Source organism: Cygnus atratus, chromosome 22 (genome assembly GCF_013377495.2).
Source record: "Cygnus atratus isolate AKBS03 ecotype Queensland, Australia chromosome 22, CAtr_DNAZoo_HiC_assembly, whole genome shotgun sequence".
Taxonomy (NCBI): Eukaryota; Metazoa; Chordata; class Aves; order Anseriformes; family Anatidae; genus Cygnus; species Cygnus atratus.
The window spans coordinates 59,323-84,864 of NC_066383.1; the positions used below are offsets into that span (position 1 = coordinate 59,323).

At 41.9% G+C, this 25,542-nt stretch overlaps 1 protein-coding gene across 1 annotated transcript; it reads right to left on the reverse strand.

Annotated features, from left to right (window-relative positions):
* Positions 1 to 822: 822 nt before the first annotated feature.
* Positions 823 to 25,106, reverse strand: ANKMY1 (ankyrin repeat and MYND domain containing 1). Its single transcript, XM_050714989.1, is given in 19 exon segments — positions 823 to 911; positions 4,442 to 4,596; positions 6,233 to 6,299; positions 8,185 to 8,350; positions 9,936 to 9,957; positions 9,959 to 10,047; positions 10,801 to 10,872; positions 10,874 to 10,933; positions 11,949 to 12,056; positions 13,943 to 14,113; positions 16,350 to 16,441; positions 16,444 to 16,486; positions 17,004 to 17,175; positions 18,607 to 18,665; positions 20,716 to 20,880; positions 21,588 to 21,804; positions 22,860 to 23,296; positions 23,766 to 23,912; positions 24,984 to 25,106. Coding segments are annotated over 19 exon segments (2,454 nt in total).
* Positions 25,107 to 25,542: the final 436 nt, after the last annotated feature.

Genomic DNA, 25,542 nt, shown 5'->3' on the forward strand with positions numbered 1-25,542 from the left:
TAACTCTGTCCTAACTGAAACCAGGACAATGAGGTTCCTCCCAGCCCATCTCTACAGCCCGTCCAGGTCCCTCTGAATGGCAGCACAGCCTCTGGGGTATCAGCCACTCCTCCCAGCTTCGTGTCATCAGCAAACTTGCTGAGGGCGCACTCCGTTCCCTCATCCAGGTCGTTCATGAATAAGTTGGACAACACTGGACCCATTACTGACCCCTGGGTGACACTGGTAGCTACAGGCCTCCAACTAGACTCCGCACCACTGAGCACAACCCTCTGAGCTCTGCCATCCAGCCAATTATCAATCCACCTCACTGCTCATCTAGGCTGCACTTCCTGAGCTTATCTATGAGGATGTTATGGGAAACAGTGTCAAAAGCCTTGCTGAAGTCAGGGTAGACCACATCCACCGCTCTCCCCTCATCTACCCAGCTAGTCATCTCATCATAGAAGGCTATCAGATTGGTTATGCATGATTTCTCCTTGGTGAATCCATGGTGACTACTCCTGATCACCTCTTATCCTCCACATGGTTGGAGATGACCTCCAGGACGAGATTCTCCATCAGCTTTCCAGGGATGAAGGTGAGGCTGACTGGCCTGTAGTTGCCTGGGTCCTCTTTCTTGCCCTTTTTGAAGACTGGGATAACACGGGCTTTCTTCCAGTCCTCAGGCACCTCTCCTGTTCTTCACGACCTTTCAAAGGTTATGGAGAGTAGCGTAACAGTAACATCAGCCAGCTCCTTCAGCACCTGTGGGTGCATTCCGTCGGGGCTCGTGGCTTTGTGGATGTCGAGTTTGCTTAGATGATCTCTGACCCGACCCCCTTAGACCAAGGGAAAGTCCTCCTTTCTCCGGATTTCCTCTCTCGTCTCCAGGGTCTGAGATTCCTGAGGGCTGATCTTAGCAGTAAATACTGAAGCAAAAAAGGCATTCAGCAACTCTGCCTTCTCCGTATCCTTTGTCACCAGGGCACTCGCCCCATTCAGCAGCAGGCTGACATTTTCCCCAGTCTTCCATTCTCTACTGATGTATTTGAAAAAGCCCTTCTTATCGTCCTTGATATTCCTTGCCAGATCTAATTCCAAATGGGCGTTGGCCTTCCTTCTCACATCCCTGCGTACTCTGACAGGGCCCCCATATTCCTCCCAAGTGGTCTGTACCTTTTTCCACATGCTGTAGAATTCTTTCTTCTGTCTGAGCTTTGCCAGGAGCTCCCTGCTCATCCATGCAGGTCTCCTGCCCCTTTTGCTTGCCTTCTTCCTCATAGGGATGCACCGATCTTGAGCTTGGAGGAAGTGATGCTTGAATATTGACCAGCTGTCTTGGACCCCCCTTTCCTTCTAGGGTCCTTACCCATGGGATTCTTCCAAGTAGATCCCTGAAGAGGCCAAAGTTTGCTCTGCTGAAGTCCAGGGTCACAATCCTACTTTTTGCCCTGCTTCCTCCTCGCAAGATCCTGAACTCCACCATATCATGGCCACTGCAGCCAAGGCTGCCCCTGACCCTCACATCTCCAACTAGTCCTTCCTCATTTCATTAATACAAGGTCCAGCAGCACAACTCTCCTTGTTGGCTTAGGTCATTAACGTTGGCATTGAGGTCATTAACGAAGACGTTAAATACTCTTGGACCCAGTGCCTACGCAGGCGGCACTGTCCTCATGACTGGCCTCTATCTGGACTTTTTCCACACTGATCACCATACTCTAGGACCAGTCACTCAGCCAGTTTTCAGTCCACCTTACTGTCCACTCATCTAACCCAGACTTCATCAGTTTGTCTATGAGGAGACAGTGTTACAGGAGACAGTGACAGTCTCAGTCCCTGACTGAGAAGAGTGACTGGCCTGTAGTTCCCTGTACTCTTCTTTGTGAAGTTTGTCATTTCATATCATTCTCTTTATTCCCAATCATTCTTTTCTACTCCAAACTTCCTTGTCATTTCTTTCTATTCCTAGCTAGTTTTCAAGCATCAAAAGAAAGGCCCAGGGAATGTGACTTGATCCAACTGTGGGAACACCTGCAGTGGAGGCTCATGTTGTTCTTGGAAAGATCCTGCCCAGTGATCCATTGAACACCTTTTTGTTGTAAGCAAACCTTATGCACAAAGCCCAGTAAATGCTGCCAGCTCCTTTCAGCTTCACATTTGTGAATTACATCTATTCTCTATCATTCTTTGCTCTTCATTGCCATTTCTTTGTATTTCCTTCCATTCCCCATCACTCTTCTATCTACCATTTGTCATTTCCTTTTATTCCCTGTCATCTCCTATTATTTCCAACTGCTATATGACATTTCTTTCTATTCCCATCTATTAAATAACATTCCCTATCACCTCCATCATTCACCATCTAGTTACCGCAATTTCTTTCTATTCCTGTTCCATAACATTACTGCCTGTATTCTACCACTTCTTTCTACTTCATGTCACTTCCTTTCCTTTCTATATCCTGACATTTCTTCCCGGATTCTTCCCTTCCCTTCCTTTGTTGTTGTTGTTTTTGTTAATCATAGAATCATTAAGGTTAAGGTTCTCTTTCATTTCCTGTTTTTCCACCTTTCCTTTCTGCAGAATACCCTTGTTTCCAGCAGGATTATCACTTTGGCATTTGCCATACAGGAAAGGGATTACCACAACAATGAGCAGTAGTTAACATCCTAGAATCAGCCAGCTGTATTACTGACACATTCATTACATTTTTAAAGACAGGATAGTACAACTCTGTTATCTAAATTCACATATTTTTTTCCCTGTTTAAGTCCTTCAGTGTACAACTGCCACCATTTTTTTCCTGTAGTTTGATGTCCATTCTCTCCACTGAAAATTCTTTCAGTCAATATCTTGTCAATATGTTGATCTCAGGTGAGAAGAAACTCTCCCACTACGGTTGTAGACCTCACACATTGCACTGTCGTTTTCCTTATTCTAAACTGTCCATTACAACTATGTAACAATTTTTTTTCATCAACTTAAATAACCAGTTTTCTTCAATGTCAGATTTTTTGTTTGTCTGCTTTATCAAAGGTCAACAAGAAGGACTCCAGACAACAGGAGAAGCTCTGGAGATACAAAAGTCAGTGCATTATGGGGAAGTCAACATCCAGAACTCAGCAGTGGAGACCCAACACCTCATTCACCCAGTCTTCAACTACTGAGTTGTTCAGATGTTCCAAAGGAAAAGGGCAACACAATGCTGTCTAAGCAATAAATGCACCACTGAACAAATTCTGCTGGTTTTCTGGAGACATCTGTCATTCTCCTGGTCAGTTTTTATTGTCCTCTGATGATTCAAAATGTGCAGTGCTTAATCTTCAGGACTCCCTTAAGTCTTATTCCATTTCCACCCCAAGCACATGAAAAAATAGCAGTAAAGCTATTCGGTAATACAGCTGTTGTATTTCTTATTCCAAGCAATTGCAGATATTAGTGCATCGCACATTATAAAGGCAGAAGTGTGTAAGTGGGTGAAAAGTATTTTCCAGGAAAGAATGAAACTGACGTTTTAATCGTGTGCAGTAGTGTGGCAAAACTCTAGGAAAGTACTGGAAGAAAACCAATGCATTTGATTAAATTGCAAAGGAAATCTCCTCGTGTTTAGTAAAATTTCATTTATTCCCATATAATCTCTGAATCTACACCACTGATATCTTATCTTAGTAAAACTGCCAGAAGATATTCAGAGCCCCATACTGGTAAGCATCTATGTTTGATGTAATTTATCTTTAGTTGGACAGGCCTCACTCCCCCCAGTACACAAGTTTTACATGTATCCAGACAGCCACTGAAAGTCAGATCAGTCGTAGAATGACAGTAGTTCTGTATTCATTTTCATACTTGACAGATTCCTCATTCACTGTATGTGAACATCTAATATAAAGCAGTATAATTTCTTATATCCACCATGCTAGTCTTCTACTGCTACGTAGCATGTCATTTGTGTAATGTGGCCTCTTTTTTTTTTTTAACATTTTAATCAACACATGTGGTTTCCATGATCCACAGTAGTGTGGCATCGACAATTCCATACATAAAATCAGAAATCCCATTGATACCTATTCTAATATACACATAGAGGTTATTAAGAGACAGAGTTTGTACAGAAAGTCCTACTGTGCTTCGCTTGTTGGATTTACTGTGGTCCTTCAGCCTGGAGAGTTGTCTGTTGATGTCTGCAGTAACTAACCTTAGTCTTGGGAAGAGTATTTCCTTTGCTCAGCACCCACCTTACAGGTTCTTCTCTCTTGAAATGAGAGCAATGACACTGTAGCAGCTCTCTTGAAGTTGGTGGTTTTCAAAACACAGTTATTCAAATGAATTAATCAAACCTTCTTGTTTAAATTTCTTCATAAAACACATCTTACAGATTCGTTACAAGGAAGACATGTCCAAGTCAGTACACATGTACAACACACTGTACTCATATAATAATGACAGCCAGACCTACCCAGCAATCCCAAGCACTCATGCCTATGCTGTTCATTCCAGGATTTCCTTCTGCAAGTCTCACTGCAAGTGAAATCTTCATGACAACATATGCAAGGTGATAGCTGAACACCAACAGAACGTCCACATTGATAGCAGTATTTAAACAATGGCAGCCTAGAACAAAGGTAGTTGTCAAATAAAAAAATATTATTGTTTGTTTAGTCTTTTTTCTTAACCTGGCAGCATGTATATTACAATACAATTAAATCCAAATGGATACAATATAGAAACAAAAATGTCATAGTACTCAAGGACAGGGAATCAGAAGACTGCAGCTTCTCACAGGACTCTGCGGGGAATAGGCTGCATACCAACAGCAAAGCAAGCCCCCCAAAAGCCAAGTGTTCTAGTGAGAAACATATCCAAGCCTTTACTAAACCAGCATCTACATCCTGTAGTACACTGTGTGCTTTAATCTACTCATGACGCTGGGTCCATTTTCAAACTGGTAGGCAGGACAGATTATATATGGTCGGAGATAATGAAGCTAAACTGGCAAACTTGAAAAACCCTCATAGAATATACTGGAAGACTGCAGAGACAAAAAGGGACACCCATAGGCCGCTGTGCCACAACAGTTATTCCAAAGCTGGAACAGAAAACAAAGAGTGCTTGGGCTAGGTCTTTCAGTAAGAATGGGAAGCAGACTGTTAGATGTAATTGCAAGCTTGGCTGTGTACTTACAATCTTTTAAAAATATTTAAGAACCCTTTACAGCACAGATTTCCATAGTATGGTCTGAGCCGAATAGTTCTATGCCTGTGAAATTTGACAAGATCAGATATAAGATAAAGCCAAAAGCTACTCATGCAAAAACTTTAATTCCTGTGATACTATTATAATTTTTTAAAGGTTAAGATACATCTAAATACTTTATAGCTTTTGCAGGCAATATTGAATACATTGTATATACTACCAAACTTTTATCTTACAGCCTTCTGGCTGTGTGATATGGTCTCTATTAAATGCATTCCTTTATCCCTCCCAATAGCTAGCAAGTTTCACTGAGATTTCATCTCTCTGCAAGTCATTGTTGAAATCTATTCATAAAATCTTTGTATGCTACATTAATGTTCCAGATTTTATTTTAAGTCATTTTATTTCCTTCTGGCAATCTCTGCACCTTATACTATTATTGGTCCATCATGGTGCAACAGAAATGCTACCTCAGAATTTCTCTCTTCAAAAGTGGCCCAGTTGCTGATACCTATGTTACCTCCTCTTGATTCAAATACTGAGACAAAGTTGAGAATCCTGTGAATTCCCTGCAGCAGGAGAAACTGATGACAGAATTCAGTATCCCTGAGGCACATATTTCCATTACTATTCAAACTTTTGTTACTGAACTTTTTCAAGAATGTTCCCGAACTGTACCAGTCTCTCCTGCAATTTCCTGTAGAGTCCAGAAACACAATACAAAACTTGTATGTGCCTATTTCTTAGCATTTGCATGCTACTCTAGGATACCATTGGCATGAATTGGTTTAAAACACAAGGATACACTGCTTCCTGCAATAAGACTGAGTATTATGCAGGCTCTTGTGATGAACTCTGAAGCTGAAAAGGAGTGATGTGATCAGAACAAGGAAAGAAGCTAACTTCACCTGACAAGACTGGACAGACTAGAGGGGAAAATTAGAAAGGAGAAGAACAGCACGGTGATGACAGTCTCTGCGAGGAAAAAAATAGGACCTAGTCATTTTTTTTTACTAAGAACAGTCAATACTTATGTGCAGTATCTCTGTCATACCTCACTTCTTCCACATGATGGCTCCTCTCTTTCATCTTTGAAACACATGTATGAATGACTGAATCCACTACAATAACATAAGGAAGAGGAGAGGAGAGGAGAAGAGAGCAAAAATCAGTATTCCAACTTGAGAATTAGAATACCAGTCACAAAATCCACCTTCGTTAGAAGTCTATTTGGCTCACCAGACATTACCAAATGAGCTGTCTACTGTATAAAATTTGAAGATACATAATAAAATGCATATTCCGTCAATGAATCATGGGATATTTTGGGTTGGAAAAGACCCCTAAGATCATCAAGTCCAGCCACCAACCTAGCAGTACCTAGTCCATCACTAAACCATGTCCCTAAGCTCCATGTCCACACATCTCTTAAATACCTCCAGAGATGGTAACTCCACCACTTCCCTGAGCAGCCTGTTCCAATGCCTAACCATTCTTTCTGTGAAGAAATTCTTTCCAATATCTAATCTAAACCTCTCCTGGTGCAACTTGAGGCCAATTTCCTTGCATCCTATCACTTGTCACCTGACCAAAGGGACTGACACTCTCCTCACTGCAACCTCCTTTCAGGTAGTTGTAGAGAGACACGAGGTCTCTGCTCAGCCTCCTCTGCTCCAGACCAAACAACCCCAATTCCCTCAGCCACTCCTCATACATCTTATTTTCTAGTTCCTTCACCACCTTTGTTGCTCTTCTCTGAATGTGTTCCAGAAACTCAGTATCTTTCTTGTAGTGAGGAGCCTAAAACTGAGCACAGCACTGAAGGCGCAGTCTCACCAGTGCCATGTACAAGGGGACAATCACTTCCCTAGTCCTGCTGGCCACACTATTTCTGATGCAGGCCAGAAAGCCCTTGGCTCACATACAGCCAGCTGTCAACCAGCAACCTCAGGCCTTTTTCGTCCTGGTAGCTTTCTAGCCACTCATCCCCAAGCCTGTGTTGCTGCATGGGGTTATTGTCACCCAAGTGCAGCACCGGACATTCAGCCTCGCTGAAGACCATGCAGCTAGACACGACCCATCAATCTATCCAGGTACCCCTGCAGAGCCTTCCTATCCTCAAGCAAATCAACATTCCTGCCCAACTTTGTGTCATCTGCAAACTTACTTAGGTACACTTGATCCCCTCATCCAGATAATTGAAGAAAAAGCTAAATAAAACTGTCTCCAATCCTGAGCCCCAAAGAATACCACTGGTGACCAGCCACCAAGAGGATTGAACGCCACTCACAACAACCCTTTGGACCCTGCCATCCAACCAGTTTTTTTACCCGGTGAACAGGACACCTGTCCAAACCGTAAGCCAAGCCTCATCCACTAAGTGGGTCATCTTATCATTGAAGGAGATCAGGTTAGGAATGTCAGAAGCCAACAAAAAAGAGCCAAAGTACTTTTGAAAGAAGAAACCACACAGATAATTTACCTTTACTTCCTGCTTGATGCCAAGCCACAGTATCTCAGGTTATTCTGAACCGCAAAGGTAACAATCTGATATTCAAGTGTGATACATATACCTCAAAGACTGGTATAGGGAGGTCAAGATTCCAAGCCTGGTTTCACTACGTATTTGAGCACTACTGAGGAAGTCACTCAGATCATCTTAATTTCTATATTCACTTTTGCTACTCTAATAGCAGAAGAGCATTAATACAACCAAGGTCTTAGGAAAACAAGCTCCCTCAATCACTCATTAACACATGGTAGTAGATCTCGTATAGGAATTCACAAGGAAGATGATGACAGGAGCTAAGCTCATATTGAGATTTCCTCCACTGTGCCTTGTTTGTTCTTTTCAATGTTTGTAGAACTCTTAAACCTCCTTATCAAATATGTAACAGTAGTTTTAATTGTTACCTTTTCAGACAATACTGGAATGTAACACTAAATTCCCCTTCACACCCGTTGACACTACCCTTAATCTTGAAATACTCTTAGGCTTGAACTAACATTTCTTGGATCTTCTCAGCTCTTCTTGATCCCACTCCTTCTCTTTCAGGATGACAGTCTCACGGAGCTTTGCTGTAATGTGTTCCAGCAGCAACTGGCGTATTTGAAAAACTTCCTGCTCAGATACTGACAGTATGTGGTATGGTGTGTTAGCAATTCTCCTATCCTGAAACATACTCTAACGTAATTCAGTAATGTATGGGAACACAAATCTAAACAACATTTTTTTCAGAGTTAAAGTCAACCCATTCCAAAAGTGCAGTATCATCACTGATGGATCCTGGTTTGGAGTTCAGTCTGTGATATGGGCACAGGACATGCCCAGTTTAGAAGTTCTAGTTATTTCAATTATCAGTTTGGTGAGAGCTCAGTAAGTCAACTAAAACAGTTTTCAAATGTTTCCTTAAGGGGGAAGCTGCCCTCATCTTGCAGGGCTCCTCTCCCAGCACTTCTGGAAGGACTGAGAAGTTTCCTGGAAATGAAAGACATCTTGTCCACTATTATGTTTCTGCATTCGCCATACTGCTTCACTGTAGTGAGTGGCAACAAGAAGAAGAAACTGAAGTCCAGAGCCGCGAGAGAAAGAAGTAAGGTACCTGGATTATGGTGACTGAGTTTGCTTGTGATCACAGCTATAAACTGTTTATTTTCCTGTTTGAGGATCAGATGTGATTACAAGCAAAAGAATCAAAATTAAATTTCTACACAGCATACTGGTACGGGATGCAAAAAGCCTCATGTTAGCTCCAAGCAGGCTGCTCGGTGAACAATGTGCAATGGTGGATCCCACAGTCACAGAGCTATATTAGCTAGCTTGGAGGCAGCTGCAGTACTACAACGTACACACACACCCTCACTATTACTTTTGTTCTTCTCAGAAGAAGTACCATTTATGTCCCAGAGATAAGCAATCTGTTTATCATGCAAGCTTTTGTTAAGAAAGCTATAAAAAAATCTTTCATGATCCAAGGCATAATTGCTTCTAATCAGAGCTGCCATAGAATCCCAGGCTTTTTAAAGGGTTGTTTTTTGAAATAAATAGGTTGAGAAAAAAGAATCAGGCAGAAATTTGTTAGTTATACTTCACAGTAAGATTAGTTAGTATTAGCTATATTACAGTAAGATTCCTTTTATACTGAATTAATAAATGATTAAGGCTCACTCCAGTAATTCCCTTTATTTAGTAAATATATACATAAATTACTTTTTATATAATATATAACATGTAATACATGATACATATTTTAATGTATGTTTTATTCAAATATTATTTTGTAAACACATTAAAGTTTGATTTGTAATGTCTTTTCACAGCTTATAACACACCTCAAATTATCATCATAATATATGCACACTATATATTATCATAGTATATAAAATAATCATATTGTTATATAATTATATCATCATATCTTCTCGTGGTTTGATTGTATCCTCATGAACATGACATTTGTTTTTAATGGCTGGTTTTAAGATTAGAATTAACTTTTTCCAATTCAGTTATGAATGGAATCTTGCTATACCATTTGACAGCACAGATTATCTTCACAGGCAAAACTGCTAGAGGTATTCAGACTTTAAATGATTAAAGTTCAGAAGCGAATGAAAGGCGTCTCATGACATATGTGGAGAGAAAGCAAATTTCCGGTGAGCATTTCTGAAGAAGATACTAGACAAATCACAAGGACACAATGGACCCTATATATGAATGGATGCAAAGAATACAGTATTTTCCAATATTTAAGTCATACCTGACAATATTTGTAATAGGCAGTCGACATCTGTTCCCACAGCTTTTTACTGTCCTTCCTGAAAAGTAACTGGTGCAAGGATATCTGCACCAGTTTCAAGCAGCTTATCAACCTGAAGAAAACAAATCATCGTACATCCAAGCAAAAAGAAAAGCTTCCAACAAAAATGTCACAGCTGAAGAGACAGGACTGAGTATCAGAGCTTGATCTCTATTTGTGAGACTATTTTGTGCATCAAACCATGCATTTCTTCTGCTCCTTTAAAGCTGTTGATGGATTGACAATCTAAATGTGTTTTGTAAGTAAAGTCTTCTTGCAGGCAGTTGCTATTTGTTTCTGGGCATCTTAAAATCTTGCAGCAACAGATGAAGCAATCGCTTCCTCTGCCAGACCCCTCAACAGCAGGCTTCTTCACCTCCATTCTGAATTAAATCAGTTCTGTGCTCTCTGGGATGAGAAGAAAAACTCCAGTTTCCACAAGGTCAAACACTGCCACCGACTTCAACAAAAAGTGCACTTATTGCCAAGTCGTATTCACCGGCTTACAGTAATGCAACATCTCTCTCTTCATGTGGATGCTTGGTGTGTTTATAAAAGCAGATAACAGTCAGATCTGATACAATCACCCCATTTGCCTTTAATGTAGTTTTTCCTCTTCTAAACAAGGAGGAAACATTTACTCAAACATGAAAATGAATTTCCATACAAACCCCCTGTTCCACAGGACAGAAAAACAGCATTAGGAATAAACAAAAATGAATTGTTCTTCAAAGAAACAGTTTATCCATTAAACAGTAAAGGAACACAAGGCACCTGATAAAAAACAGTGTTTTTTCTGAAATTTAAAAAAAAAAAGTTCTCTCACCAAAGCAATCCTCTGTGCTGTTGTTCTCTGTTGTTCATACATGGTACTGACAGCTGCACAGAGAGCATTTTTTTACCACACCACTTACTGTCAAATTAGGGTCAGCCCCATGCTTGAGGAGTTCAACCACTGCCTGCGAATGTGCATATGCAAATGTGACATATTAGTGGATCGAGAAGCCATTTTTGACTGTTTCACAGCACAAAAGTGAGAACCTAGCCACATCGGTCAAGACCCTAAAGCTTTCCAGTATTTAACACAGCATGCTTGGAATATCTGCTAGTATATGTCACAAATTTGTGATGTACAGTCCACACTGGTGAGGTCACACATGGAGTACTATGTCCAGTTCTGGGTTTCCAAGTACAAGAGAGACCTGGCGCTACTAGAGAGAATCCAACAAAGGGCCACAAAGATGAGAAAGGGTCTGAAGCACCTGTGGTAGAAGGAAAGGCTGAGCAAACCTGGTCACTTAAGCTTAGACTAGAGGAGGCTCAAGGTGTACATAATAATAGATAATGTCTATTTATAGAAGACAGATCCAGGCTCTTTTCAGTGGTGTCCAGTGCCAGGACAAGAGGCAGTGGGCACAAACTGGAACAGAAGAGATTCCACCCGAACATCTGGAAACACTACTTTACTGTGAAGGTGACGAACCACTGGCACAGATTGCCCAGAGAGGATATGGAGTCTCCCTCCTTGGAGATAATCAAAAGCCACCTGGGCAAGCAGCTGTGGGTGATGTTTGAGCAGGGGGTTGGACCAGATGACCTCCAGCAGTCACTTCCAACCTTAGCCTTTCTCTGATTCTGTGATACAGGAGCATACAGAAGCATGATTGATAATGTCATCATGAAATACTTACCAATAGTGAAAAAGACATAAAAGCATAGCATTAAAAATCACCTGTTCTAACATATATATAATTTTAAAAACACTTTACCACAAAGATAAGGATTAGATAGGTCGATCACTTATATTCTATTAATCATTACTTCATCACATTAGCTTCTGAGAAGGCAGGAGAAGCAGTAGCGTTTGTTGGCTATGGGACTATTCTAATGGGAAGATTTGATGGCTGTCATCAGAGAGGGCAGACAGAAATGAAGAAGTACATCAAAAAAATGAAGGAGCTTAAAGATACTCACCAAGTCATTCCCACTGGCAATTGCTAAGGAAAGTGGTGAATGGCCACTCCACAATATGTTTGGATTTGCCTTATGCATTAAAAGGAGACGGATAACATCTCTGGCATGCTTTCTAGGCAGGTGAGGTGGAAAAAGGTAGAATTAGATCATAATAAAGTCAACTTTTTAATATTAAATAAACATCATAATAATAGTATAATTAATAAAATGAGCAGCATAAAACACATCAAAGCTTTCACTTAAACAGTGATGTTATAGTAAAAATACTCATCCATTTTCTTATGGGTGACAGCCCAAGCACAGTGGTGTTATACATAAAACCTCTTTGCAACTAGATTACCAAAGCTCATCAACTCCTGCCACCAGAGTGAATATATGTCTCCTGTCAAATACCATTCTCCAAGTGTATGCATTCCAAATCTGCTAGAAGAATCTTACTATGATACAAAAACAAACGCACACAGGTTAGCGAATGCCAAAACTAAGACCATCTAACTTCAGATTGGTCTTGTGGATGATAAAAGTTAACGGCCAAGTAACCCGTGGAAACTCGACTAAAGGAGTTTCCCTTCTGAAATGGAAATCCAAAGCTTAAGAAACATTTTTCCCCCAAATGCTAATAGATTTTTAATCTGTACAACACTAATAGTTCAGTAGGAAAAGAGTTTATTCCTTGAATTCTGTCAGCAACAACAGAGGAGATGTCTTCACTACTACTACTAATCATGCCTGACCAATCTGGTGGCATTCTATGATGGAGTGACTGCACCAGTTGACAAGCGAAGACTGACTGATGTCATCTACTCTGACTTCTGTAAGGCCTCTGACACAGTCCCACATGACACCCTGATCTCCAAATTGGAGAGAGATGAATTTGAAGGGTAGACCATTCAGTGGATAAGGAATTGGCTTGAAGGTTGCACCCAGAGAGTGGTGGTCAAGGGCTCCACGTCCAGGTGGAGGCCAGTGGCAAGTGGTGTCCCTCAGGGGTCCGTCTTGGGAGCAGTACTCTTTAATACCTTTAACAATGATATAGACAGTGGGATTGAGTGCACCTTCAGCAAGTTTGCCGATGACACCAAGCCAAGTGGTGCAGTTGATACCAAAGCAGGAAGAGATGCCATTCAAAGGGACCTGGACAGGCTGGAGGAGTGGGCCTATGTGAACTGAATGAGGTTCAACAAGTCCAAGCGCAAGGCGTTGCACCCGTGTCAGGGCAATCCCAGACCAGAGTACAAACTGGGAGAAGAACTCATTGACAGCAGCCCGGCAGAGAAAGATTTGGGAGTTCTAGTGAATGAAGCTTGACATGAGCCAGCAGTGCATGCTTGCAGCTCAGAAGGCCAACTGCATCCTGGGCTGCATCAAAAGAGGAGTGGCCAGCAGGTCAAGGGAGGTGATTGTCCCCACTTGGAGTACTGTGTCCAGATCTGGTGCCCCCAGCACGAGAAGGATGTGGACCTGTTAAAGCAGGTCCAGAGGAGGGCCACAAAGATGATCAAGGAGCTGGAGCACCTCTCTAATGAAGAAAAGCTGAGAGAGCCGGGGATGTTCAACCTAAAGAAGAGAAGGCTCCAGGATGACCTTATTGCAGTTTTTCAATACTTAAAGGGGGCTTATAAAAAAGATAGAGCGCAACTTTTTGCTCAGTCAGATAATGATAGGACAAGGGGGAATGGTTTTATACTAAAAGAGGGGAGATTTAGATCAGAGGTTAGGAGGAACTTCTTCACTCAGAAGGTGGTGGGGCACTGGAACAGGTTGCCCAGAGAAGCTGTGGATGCCCCATCCCTGGAGGTGTTCAAGACCAGGTTGGTGGAGGCCCTGGGCAACCTGGTCTAGTGAAGAGTGTCCCTGCCCATAGTGGGGGGGGGTGGAATTAGGTGATTTTAAGGTCCCTTCCAACCTGAGCCATTCTATGATACCGAGTTTGTTATTTGAGATTAGCTTAGAACTACTCTCTATGAGCAGAGCCCCAGATGCTATGCTCTTACCTCACAGTTATCCTCTCTTTCACATGCAATATGCAGTGCACTTCTTCCACCTTCTTCAGGAACAGGACCACTATTGGAAGAGAAGTACTCTTGTGGTGGTCCTGCTTCGTTTTTCAGTTGCAAAGTGACATCACCTGACAAGTTAGCTTCCTTGTCTTGAGGAAGAGGAATCTAAGTGAAATTACGTGCACATTTGTAACATATCTTAAAGACAAGTTAACAGAAAATAAACCTGCTTGGTCACTCGTTGGTCTGGATGTAAATCATACATAAGACTTGTTCAGCCCCACAAAATCCACAGCTCCCCTTTTTCTACTTTCTTCCTGACATTCATCTTTCAACTGCCAGACTGCTTTAGGACTGCACACTAAGAAATTTAATAAAACCACTTGAGGAATCTAAGGAAAGAAAATTTTAGAGATATAAGTTAATAGCTTACTGGGCCAAATAATACAGTTTAGGAAGCGGGAGAGAAGAAGCAAGCTTTCAGGCACAAAGGGCTTTCCTTGAGTCAAACTCATTCACATGTCATTCATTTAAGGTCTATGAATACCGGCCAGTACCGACCAGACGAATACAAAAGATTATATTTGAGAAAGTAAATCTTGCCTACACAATGTCTGGGCATTCTGCAATTGAATACTGTTTCTACTTAAGTACAAGCTACTGAAATACAAACTGAAAAAAAGCCATTTAAATCTCTGTGCTGCAGACGTTCACCTTAGTCCTTGTCACAGCAAGAAAAATTTTATCAGTCCAGTTATATAAGCCAACTCCTTTTTTTAAGTAACTGGGACCAAATGGTATGCCAGGGACCTGGCCAATGTCATCACAAGGCCACTCTGGTTATCTCTGAACGTTCATGGTGAGCCGGGGGGTTACTAACAGCCAGCAAATAGAAAGCATCACTCTTATGGGCAAGAATGAAGGGAACAATAGGCTGGTCAGCCTCACCTCAGCCTATAGGAAGCTGATGGAAAAATCTTTCTGAGAAACCACCTCCAAACATATTCAGGATAAGGTGACTGGGAGCAATCACCTTGGATTTGTGGTGGGGAAACCATGCCTGACAGACATGATAGCCTTTTATGACAAGATGAGCAGTTCAGTGAAAGATGGGAAAACAGGGAATGTTGTTTATCTTGACTACAGCAAGGCTTTCAATAATGTCTCACAGACAGTGAGGTGGATCATGGCTTGTGACCAGCAGCTGGAAGTCCAGCTGTGCTGTACCCCCGGGTGGTTACCAGGGCCAATACTATATAACATCTTCATTAATTACCTTGATGCTGGGACAGTGTGCACACTCATCAAGTAAACAGATGATACAAAACTGGAAAGAGTGATTGATACACCAGACAGTGCTGCTGCTACTCGGGGGGAACTGGACAGGCTGAAGAATTGGGCAGAGAAGCATGCCAAGAAATTCAGCAAAGGGAAATGCAAAGTCCTTTACCTAAAGAAGAATAACCCAAGGAACCAGTACATCAAGAGGGCCGAACAGATGGAAAAAAATAAATAAATAAACTTTCCAGAACAGGACCTGGAAATCCTGGTGGACTGTAAGTTGAACATGAGCCAACAATGCACCCCTGCAGCATAGAAGATCAACAGCATCCCAGTCTGTGTGAGGAAAAATGTTGTGACTGAACAGGTTGCCCAGAGAACTTGTTCTTGGAGATTCTCAAAAAACAATTGGACTAGATACTGAGCAACCTGCTACAATTGATCCTGCTTTGAGCAGGGATATTGTACTGCACAATCTTCAGAGGTTCTTTCCAACCTTTCAACTGTTCTAGTAATATAATCACATCATCACAGGACTTGAAGAAATTTCTCAGGTAATAAATGCCAGAAAAAGCATATTTTGCTGGTTATAGCTCCAGCAGCAGTAGAGAGTTATCATCACAAATGGCAACTCTAACTAAAAAGTTCTATACTACAAAAAAAGCATACTGCTGAGCTGGCTTTCTGCAATTCTGTAAGCATAGTGAATGCTCCAGGAACCCAACAGAGACAGCCTAGATTCAAGGAAATGAGACATAGACAGACAGACAGATAGCAATAGCTCAGCTCCATGGAGATGAAACAAGCAGGTCTCACACATTTCTGCTGCCATTATGTCTTCAGACACTTCTACTGAAGAGCACAAGAGAGATTTGTGATTTCTTTTTGGTATAAGACATGACAGCAAAATACTCTAGTGCATCAAAACAGAAGAATGTGTTTACTGCAACCCAATACTACTGATCTCAAATGGATTTTTCTTATTTTTTAAAGGTTACCCCAATAGACTGCAAAGATTTCACTGTGAAATCAAGCAGGCAGAAAGCTCAAATCCCTGCCTAGGTCCCGTACAGTCTGAATATCAACAGCTGAAAGAAGATGAGATCAGAAAGCAACTCACCCTGTCTGGACCATATACTTCGTCTCCATCTTCTGCCCTTGCATCAAGATCTAGGACAGAATTCAGGAGGTATTGCATTATCTGGACTCCTCCCCAGGAATTGATGCAGCTATGTGGAGAGGAGTTAAACCCCCTAACTGAAAACACAAACACAGCATTAAGATGTAAAGCATAAAGCATAAAACATAAGCTTAAGGCATTATGTTTATCACAAGCAGAAATTAAGCACGGCCAAATATTTTTTTTCTGAAGAATAATACAAGATGACTCTTCCTACATGTTGCGTGTCTCACTAACAGTTACCATAAACCTAGAAGTTAGCACCACAGAACTATGGAACGCTAGAAGTCCCAGACACTCAGCTTGGGTGTAGATGATAACAACAGCTTTACCAACTTGAGGAGCAGTTCCACAAGCATTCCCCAGCCACTCACAAGCTTGGCAAACAAGGAAACATAATGAGAAAAGAAAAAAACTCTGAGAATAAGAAAAGTTTAGTTCTTCCTACTAAAAAAAATATTTGAGATAAACAGTTTAAAGAGCTTTCTTTCCATTCTAAAGCTGATTCTGAGACTGAGGATATTTTACAGTAGGGCACTAAAGCTGCAGCATGCATCTAGAACACCCCCATTATGAATTATAATCCAGTGAAACCTTGGATGGAAGCCACACATCAGTCCTGGCTCCCCTTTCCACAAGGAGTTTCACTGCTTCTGCATCTGCAGCTTTAACAGCAAAGAACAGAATGTGTGGTGGAACCCAGGCTACATTGGGATCTGCACCTCGGCGAAGCAGCAGTTGGATTGTCTCCCATCTCTTCTGTTGCCTAGAATTGACATGAAAAATACTAGAATAACTTATTAGCAACTTCCAAGAAAACTGTCAAAGCTACTGGACTAAGATGACCCCCAGGTAATAGAAATGAAAGCTGTCACTTTGCAGGGGTAGGACACGGCACTGTTTAGGGAAGCATCACAACTGTCCACAGCACCACTCAGGCAACAGTATTATTACCTGAACAGGGAACAAACCTACCAGTGTATCTCAGCCCTCTAAGCTAAAGGGGCAGCATGCAAAAGCAGTCCCTGTGGTCATAAAAAGCCCTTGCATGGGCATCTATAGGCAAATTTCTCTGTACCTCCACCAGTCACTCACATGTGACATGTGAGCATTGAGTTTTAGACTTGTTTAAATCAAAGAAACAGACTCATATGTCCTGTAATCAAAACTTCATTAGAAGGTTCTTCCCTCAGTAATACCTCATTCATCCATCCCAAGAAAACAAAGCTATGATTGCCTTAAACAAAAACTGGAACAGGAGCTATGTTAGACTAGAACAGTATATTTCAGGAGGCTGACCTATGATTCCCTCTGCATTTTCATGTAGTCTAACTACCCACACACCCCAAAGAAAAACCTGACACCACCAAAAACATTTTAAAAAAATGGTGGGCAAACAGCACTTGGAAGTCACCTAGAAACTCTATCACAAAGTGTTCTCAGCAGAGACTTCTCAGGCATAGTATTAAATCAGTTTTACTCAGTTCAATGGATCTTTATATTCCAATGAAGAACATGCAATATACAAAATGTTTCAGACAAGAAGAATTATGGGAGGACATGACACAAAAGTAAAATATAAGGGGTCAAGGCCAACCAGGAATTTTCAGTTTTGGAGTTTTAATGTAGCAGAATGACCTACAGTGGCATAAAACGCAACACAAAATTTTTGTCATCTCCAGCGATCGCTCTGGTCACAAAGCAAAAGGCAATTATGTGGCCCTTTCAAGAATCCAAATGACTAAATAGCTAGACTACGTTTCAGTTGATAGCGTCAAACAGACACTTGCAGAAAACAACCAGGAAGTTCATATGGAGTCAAGACTTCAAGAAGTAAAGTGAAGGTATTCATTTCCTTCCTCCTGTCTATACTACATTGCAAGTGTGCACTGCATACTTAGCAGCTTTTCACTTTTTGCTAACAAGAAACCTTGTCTTGCTCAAGCACAGTGTCCTTTGATTGAAAAGACTTTTCTACTGCTATCTTTGCCCACTGTCAGCCTGAGTTACCTTAGAGTGAATAAACAATGAGGGCTTCTACTGACATGAAAACAAGATCTACCTAGTGAAACATGCAAAAAATATCTTTCCCTGCAAGAGATGCACCCTTCTGTGAAACAGTGAAATACTGTTACCTTCTTTGTACAAAAGGGTTTTTATGAGGGTTGATCTCCCATTTACAGTGTATGCAACTTACTTTGAGATTATGCCTTCAGTCCCAACGACTGTTTCTGAGGATTCTGATTGTTCATTCCTCTTAAGATTTAAAAAAGAAAGAGGTTACAAAAATGAAAAAAAAAAAAAAAACGACTTCTTCCAGTGTATGACTCAGCATATTAACACATCAGAACAGTAACACACTGCAGCATACAATTATAATGGAATCCAGTTAATAACTGCTAGAGAAGATAGGGTGAGACTCTTTATCACAGAATCACAGAATGCTTGAAGTTGGAAGAGACCTCTGTGTCCATCTGGTCCAACCCCCCTGCTCAAGCAGGGCCACCTACAGCTGCTTGCCCAGGACCATGTCCAAGCAGCTTTTAAAGATCTCCAAGGAAGAGACTCCACAACCTCTCTGGGCAGCCTATGCTAGTGCTCCACTACCTGCACAGCACAGAAGTGCTTCCTGATGTTTAGGTGGAACCTCTTGTGTTCCAGTTTGTTCTCATTACCTCTTGTCCTGGAACTGGGCACCACTGACAAAATCCTGGCTCCATCCTCTTTTCACCCTCCCTTCAGGCATCTATAGACACTGATGAGATCCCCCCGAGCCTCCTCTTCTCCAGACTTAACAGTCCCAGCTCCCTCAGCGTATTCTCATAGGAGAGGTGCTCCAGTCCCTCCCTTCATCATCTTGGTGGCCTTCCACTGCACTCTTTCCAGTATGTCTATGTCCCTCTTGTACTAGGGGGGACGGGATGGGACAATGGGATACAGTACTACTGGTGCAGCCTCACCACTGCTGAGTTTATCAGGGAGTGTAGCAACAGGACAAGGGTTAATGGTTTTAAACTAAAAATAGTTATGTTTAGATTACATGTAAGGAAGAAACTTCATGATGAGGGTGGTGAGGCACTGGAGCAGGTTGCTCTGAGAAGTTGTGAATGCCCCATCCCTAGAAAAGCTCAAGGCCAGGCTGGATGGGACTTCGGGCAACCTAATCTAATGGAAGGCATCCCTATCCATGGCAGGGGGGTTGGAACTAGATGATCTTTAATCTCCCTTCCAACCCAAACCATTCTATGATTCCATGATCCAGCTCAGAGAAAAAGTGAAAGCAACATTTATTTTTCCTTGCTGAATCTCAGAGACTGTGACAGACAGAATTAAACACAGAAAGATCCTCTGCCTATTCCCAATTACTTTGTATTACCTCCAAAATGAGAGGTAATAGCTTCACATTCGTTTCTGTTAAATTTTGAGCAGTTGCTTTGTATTGATCTCTTACTCCCCTTCTCCCTTTCCCATAAAAATATGGCTACTTTAGCAATCAGCCACCACTTAGACATACTCTTGGAACTGGAACAAGGACTTCTGAGCAACCAAAGATTATTCGGTCCTTAATCTCCAACAAGTTTCCACAGTATATGGGCCATTATCTTTCTAATCTCTTTTGAAAGTCTCAGCAGCACCCTTCTATTTCTAGCATTTACTGAAGTATTTCTACCTGCTCAGGCCCCTTTCTTATCTATTATCTCATCCTGGCTAGTGATTCCTGACACCCCTTGTTTTCGTATCCTTTTCTATTCCCAGGTTTGCACTATTACAAAATGTATATTATGGTCTACATAAGAAGATTCAGAGCAGACATTTCTCTTTGCAGCAGGATGAAGACTAGGGATATTAGACTTCCTTTGCGAATCCCTCCTCGCGCCCCTCCCCAGAGTGATCAGGAGCCTTCTGACAGTACAATTGCTTTTTACTAGCCACCTCAATGATGACAGCAGGATTTTGTAGTACCAGGAGAATCACCTACCCCTATTGTTCTAATTACACTTTTATAAATCCCACCAATTGCCCTGCTGCATCTTCATTGTCTTAAACACCTAGCAAACATGGCCTGACACCTCTGCTATTGACACTGTGTCTTATTTCACTTGCAGAGTTACTTGTTACTGCAGTGGAGCTCAGTCCTTTGAGTCTGAGCATTAACAGTACGGATTATTCTGCATCCTCAGAGTGCAAAATGCACAAGAGTTCTGATTTTTCCTATGGAGTACACACAGTAATTTTAAAAAACAAGCTTACAACTCGAGGAGATGATACATTATATTCTGTCCTTTTCAGTTAGAAGTAAACAAACCTTGTAACTGTGCAAGTTCCTCTCAGCAATATTACCCTTAAAAGATTCTTCTGGATAATAGAGAATAAAACACATGGAGAGAGCAGATAATCCTTCATCACTACACTTATTCACATCCGCTCCACTATCAAGAAGAAGATTGATAACATCATTGTGGGAATTAACCTGTAGAGGGGAAATGCCCAAACTTGTATTTCCCACAAAATAGAAATGCAATATCGAACCGTGTCTTAAAGATCTCAGAACACACATCTTTCAGCTAAATTCCATTCTCAAGTACACCCTTCTTTTTTCTTCCTTCTTTAAGAGAATTCAGAAAGAGACTAAAATTGACTGAGACGTCTACAGGAGAAATAGTGTTCTAGATTACTATCTTGATTTTGCTAGCAATTTACAATGAATGCCAAGTATTCAGGTAGCAGAAAAGGCACAAATAAAAAGATTGGGGAAGGGGGATTTCATGCCCCTCCTACAGGAATTGAAGTTGTGCTTGCATGGTTTCTAGCCACCATCAAAAGCATTTCAGCAAAACCAGAACAACTATCTGAATTTGACTTTGGCTAGGAGAAAAAATAAGGGCATCATCATATCCAAGAACATAGGTCTACTGCATAATCTTAACCTAAAATCAAGCTTCACATTTGAAATCATTCCTAATATTTAACAAAGGGCTTATTTTAGATAATTTATTTACCACGGGTTTTGGCATGATACCAGGCATTACAGATACTACTCATGCCACAACTCTTTTCTGTTTTTCTTGTTTACTGAACGTTCCCTTCATATTATGTAATGAAACGACAAAAAATTTATCCAGCATACTATAGCAGGAATTTTGTTATTGTGTGGTAGAGTCATGCTTAGAGTCTTACCACAGCAGCAGCAAGTGCTGTGTATCCATGTCTATCAGCTACATCTGGATGAGCAAGTTCATTCCTCAGAACTGCACAGACCCCATCAAAATCTCCTCTTGCTGCCTTCTGAATTAAGTGTTCTGCAGCAAGTTCCCTGGGGCCTGAAGGCCCATGACTACTGTGGACTCCATTGAGAATGAGGTTGATATCTGAAATGAACTCCATTTGACAGTGCCTAGAAAAGGAAAAAAACAAAAGCACTGCACAACTAAGCAACTAGGTATTCTTAGATCACTAGCACAGTTAAAGAAAAAACACGTAAAGAAGAAAGCATGGAGGTGATCAGGATGGACAAATAAGGCCAGCTATAATTTTAAAATCTATTTCAGATAGCACAAGCTTGCTTACATTACAGGAAGAAAGGCAAACCAGTGTATTGAGTGTTAGCAGCAGCACACAGATTTTAACTACAGAGGAGTTCAAATATCCAGCCATCAAAATATCTGCTAAAAGAAGAAAACAAAATCTAATTTCCAAGTATTTCAATGAACCAATTCATCATGTACACACAGGACAACTGTTCACGATTAAATTTCCATCACTTGCTTTACCTAGGACTATAAAATATGCATTCCTGGCTTGTGTTTCCAACAACAAAGCAAACAAGAAAATACTCCACTGGCTGAAAGAGCACTTCCACATACAAGTACCAAGTTACATGTAAATACCGAGGTTCAGTCAGCAGTTGTATTAACTGTAGACTAGCTGCAGCACATTTTGCATTGCCTTGAGGAGAAGAGTCAAGACAACCACTAAAAGGTATGAGCGGCCAGATTCACAGCTCTTTGGAAAATCTGCCACTATGTCTCTTCATGTTTCCATCTCTGCACAAGACACTGCACTCTCTAAACAGAAATGGTCATCTCTCATAGGAGACAAGGGCTGTAAAGACCTAATTCCTTTCAAAACTGGACTTCCAGGAACTCTGAGAAGCAAATAATTGATTATGTTATTTTTATAGCTGTTACCAGGATAAAACCAGTGTTTGACGTAAAAGAGTGAAATTTCATTTAATTTGTGAACTGAGAGCTGATTATAGTGTTTGTTTCTTTTTTTCTTTTTTTCTTTTTTTTTTAAATCCTCATTGCCAACTTGTAATCTCAAGGTCATAAAAAAGCATCTGAAGTACAGTTTCCATCATGCAACTTAAATTTGAAAATAATGAACACAAAATAATGCAGAGAAAAAAATCTAAAAATCTATATGAAATAAAAAATCATCAACAGTTACCTGTGCTTATAAGCATGCATTTGCATTCTAACCAGCAAAGGTGTTACATTTGCAACAGGCCAATGGTCCTCCTCAGGCAGCTTTGTGGTGTTCTGAAAATACCAAGCATCACAATCTTCCAGGAAGGAGTGAGTCAAAGTAAGATGATCTGTGTTATGAGAATATGCAAAGACTCCTTCAGGGAAAATATCCTTATCATCAAAAGGGAGATGTTTACAGCTATGGAGAAAAGGGTCCTCCTCAACAGAAACATACTTCCTTTGAGAACTGTCGTCAATATATCTGCAGTGTTCTGGATAATCCAAGACAGAAAAATAAACAGGTACTTCAGCACACAGTTTAATTAGATGATTCCCATGCCACAAGCCAACATCCTGACAGCCATCTGGATAGCTCTCAATCCCTGGTCCAAATCGCTCATCACATTTGTACAGCCCCTTTTTGGAAACAAGTAAGTTCATTAGTATCAGTCAGAGATCAAACAAGTTGTACAAAAAAGTCTGGTTTCTCCTTAGATTAATCTGTCTAGTTCTGGCCTTGGTGACCCTATTGAGAGACTGCTGAAGCCATTCTGAACTGCAAAGCCCTCGCGTTCTCTTTGGTATATATTAGATACTAAAAGAAAATTTTCCAGGCATCAGGTTTTTAGTTCTGGACAGATGGTATCACATTTCATCCTTCAATATTTCCCTATGCAAAAGTTCAGTACACCAGAAGATGAGCAGTGGAAATGAGTGCCCTAACCCACTGGAGATCAAAGCATGAAGCTTTTTTTCTCATCCACAAAAACATTAAGGGAGCTGCTTGAAACAAACAAACAAAAACAAAACAAAAAAAAAACACTCTGACTTTGAAAGGCTAGGAAATTAGGAAATCACAGTAGTAACATAGTATTTTTCCAGTTACCTGAAATTTTTTGCCATCCTTCCATTCCAGGGTCCCATAGCCTTCCACATGGCCAAGATAGAATGCTCCTGTGAATTTGGAACCATCAGGCTGGTAGCAAATACCCTTCCCATGGTGATGGTCCATGTAGAACTGTCCCACATATCTCTGTAATCCACAACAAAGGAAAAAGATAACAAGGATGATATAACTGAGTGGACAGAAATTAGTATTGCCTCCTTAACTGAAACAGAGCAAGACTAACTAGGTGAAGGAGACCAATATATGAAGAGATCTCAAGATCTCAAGTCCATTTTAGTCACAGGCTTCAGAACTCAGTCAGGATTTACCAATTGCCCCCAGCAACTGCTCCAGCATGCAGCTAGCCATCAGCAGTCCACACTACTTCAGCAGATGTATCTCAGTGTCCTTGGATATACACTGTCAAGTGATGCAGGCTAAACCAGCATCTATTCAAGTGTTCAACAGCTTTCATAAGGACTTGCATGCCAAAACATATGCGGTGGGAAATTCTGTATTCAAAGCAAATTGGAAAGCAGTAGAACCGTGAAAATACACGTTTGGCTCAAAACCAAGCTATTACGAACACACTCAAACGCAGAACAATCTAGCAAAACCAAATGAAAAACACCTCACCAAAAAACACCTAGCTATGTGCTTGCAAATCACTTATTAATGAAAGAGAAGGAAAGAGCTCCACATATGGAGAATGTTCCTAATTCCAGATGATAAAATTATGTTTGGCAAGTGATACACTCACCAGTCCACCTGGTGAACATGCTCTCAGATGTTACACAGACACTAGGAAAGCAATTGCCTTACTCAGGAATAAGCTGAAACTACTTAGTTTGGCAGCAATAGAGTTATATCTAGGAAAACCTGCATTTCAGAGACCCATCTCCTTACAACAAAGTGATGCTATGAAAGCATTACCTCCAAAGCACCACCTTGTATATTTCATAGCTGGAAGGGGCCACTCTTCGAAGCGCGGAACTAAAACAAAGGGGGGGGACAGGAGGACAGAGAGCTTTACTTGGCTGACTCCGTGCGCCCGTACGGGGCACCGGCCGGGCAGGCAGCGGGCAGGGCAGGGCAGGGCAGGGCAGGGCAGGGCAGGGCAGGCCCGCGGCACGTTGCTGCTCGGATGGGAAAGACGAAGGCGCCTCCGCCCACCCTCTCCCCTCGGGACCGCAGACGAGCACCCCGGCAGCGGCGTACCTCGCCGGCCCCCCGCCCGCAGAGCAGGCCCCGGCCGCGACAGGGGCCGCAGGCGGTCGCGCTCGCCTTCTCACCGCCGTCGGCCACCAGCCGGCCGGAAGCTCGCCCGGCACCGGTCTCCATGGCGGCCCGGCGGGTAGGCGAGCCGAGAGAGCGGCACCGGCAGCGCCCCGACCCTCCGCGGCGCCCGGGCCCGGCGCCGCTGCGCCTCGGCCGCGATGGGGGCGTTGCCACGGAGACCCCGGCGGGCTGGCACCGGCGGAGAGGCAGCGAGCGGGACCGGTCCGCCAACAGCCAGCCAGCAGCTCTGTCCCGGCCCGTCCTGCTGCAGTCCCAGCCTGGTCCCTGCTTTCACGGCTGGTGCTTGTCCCCCTTCCCCCTGCACTCACACCCTCGCGGCACTTTTGCCAGACTTTTTCAACCCTACGCATGCGGGTATCATATCAAACCCGGGCAATTTGTTCAAATGGAGCGATGAACTTCAAGCTTGTGTCGTCGATTAGAGCAGGACTAAGAGCAGAGTGTAAACAGCTGTCTCAGAAATACACAAAATCTGTAA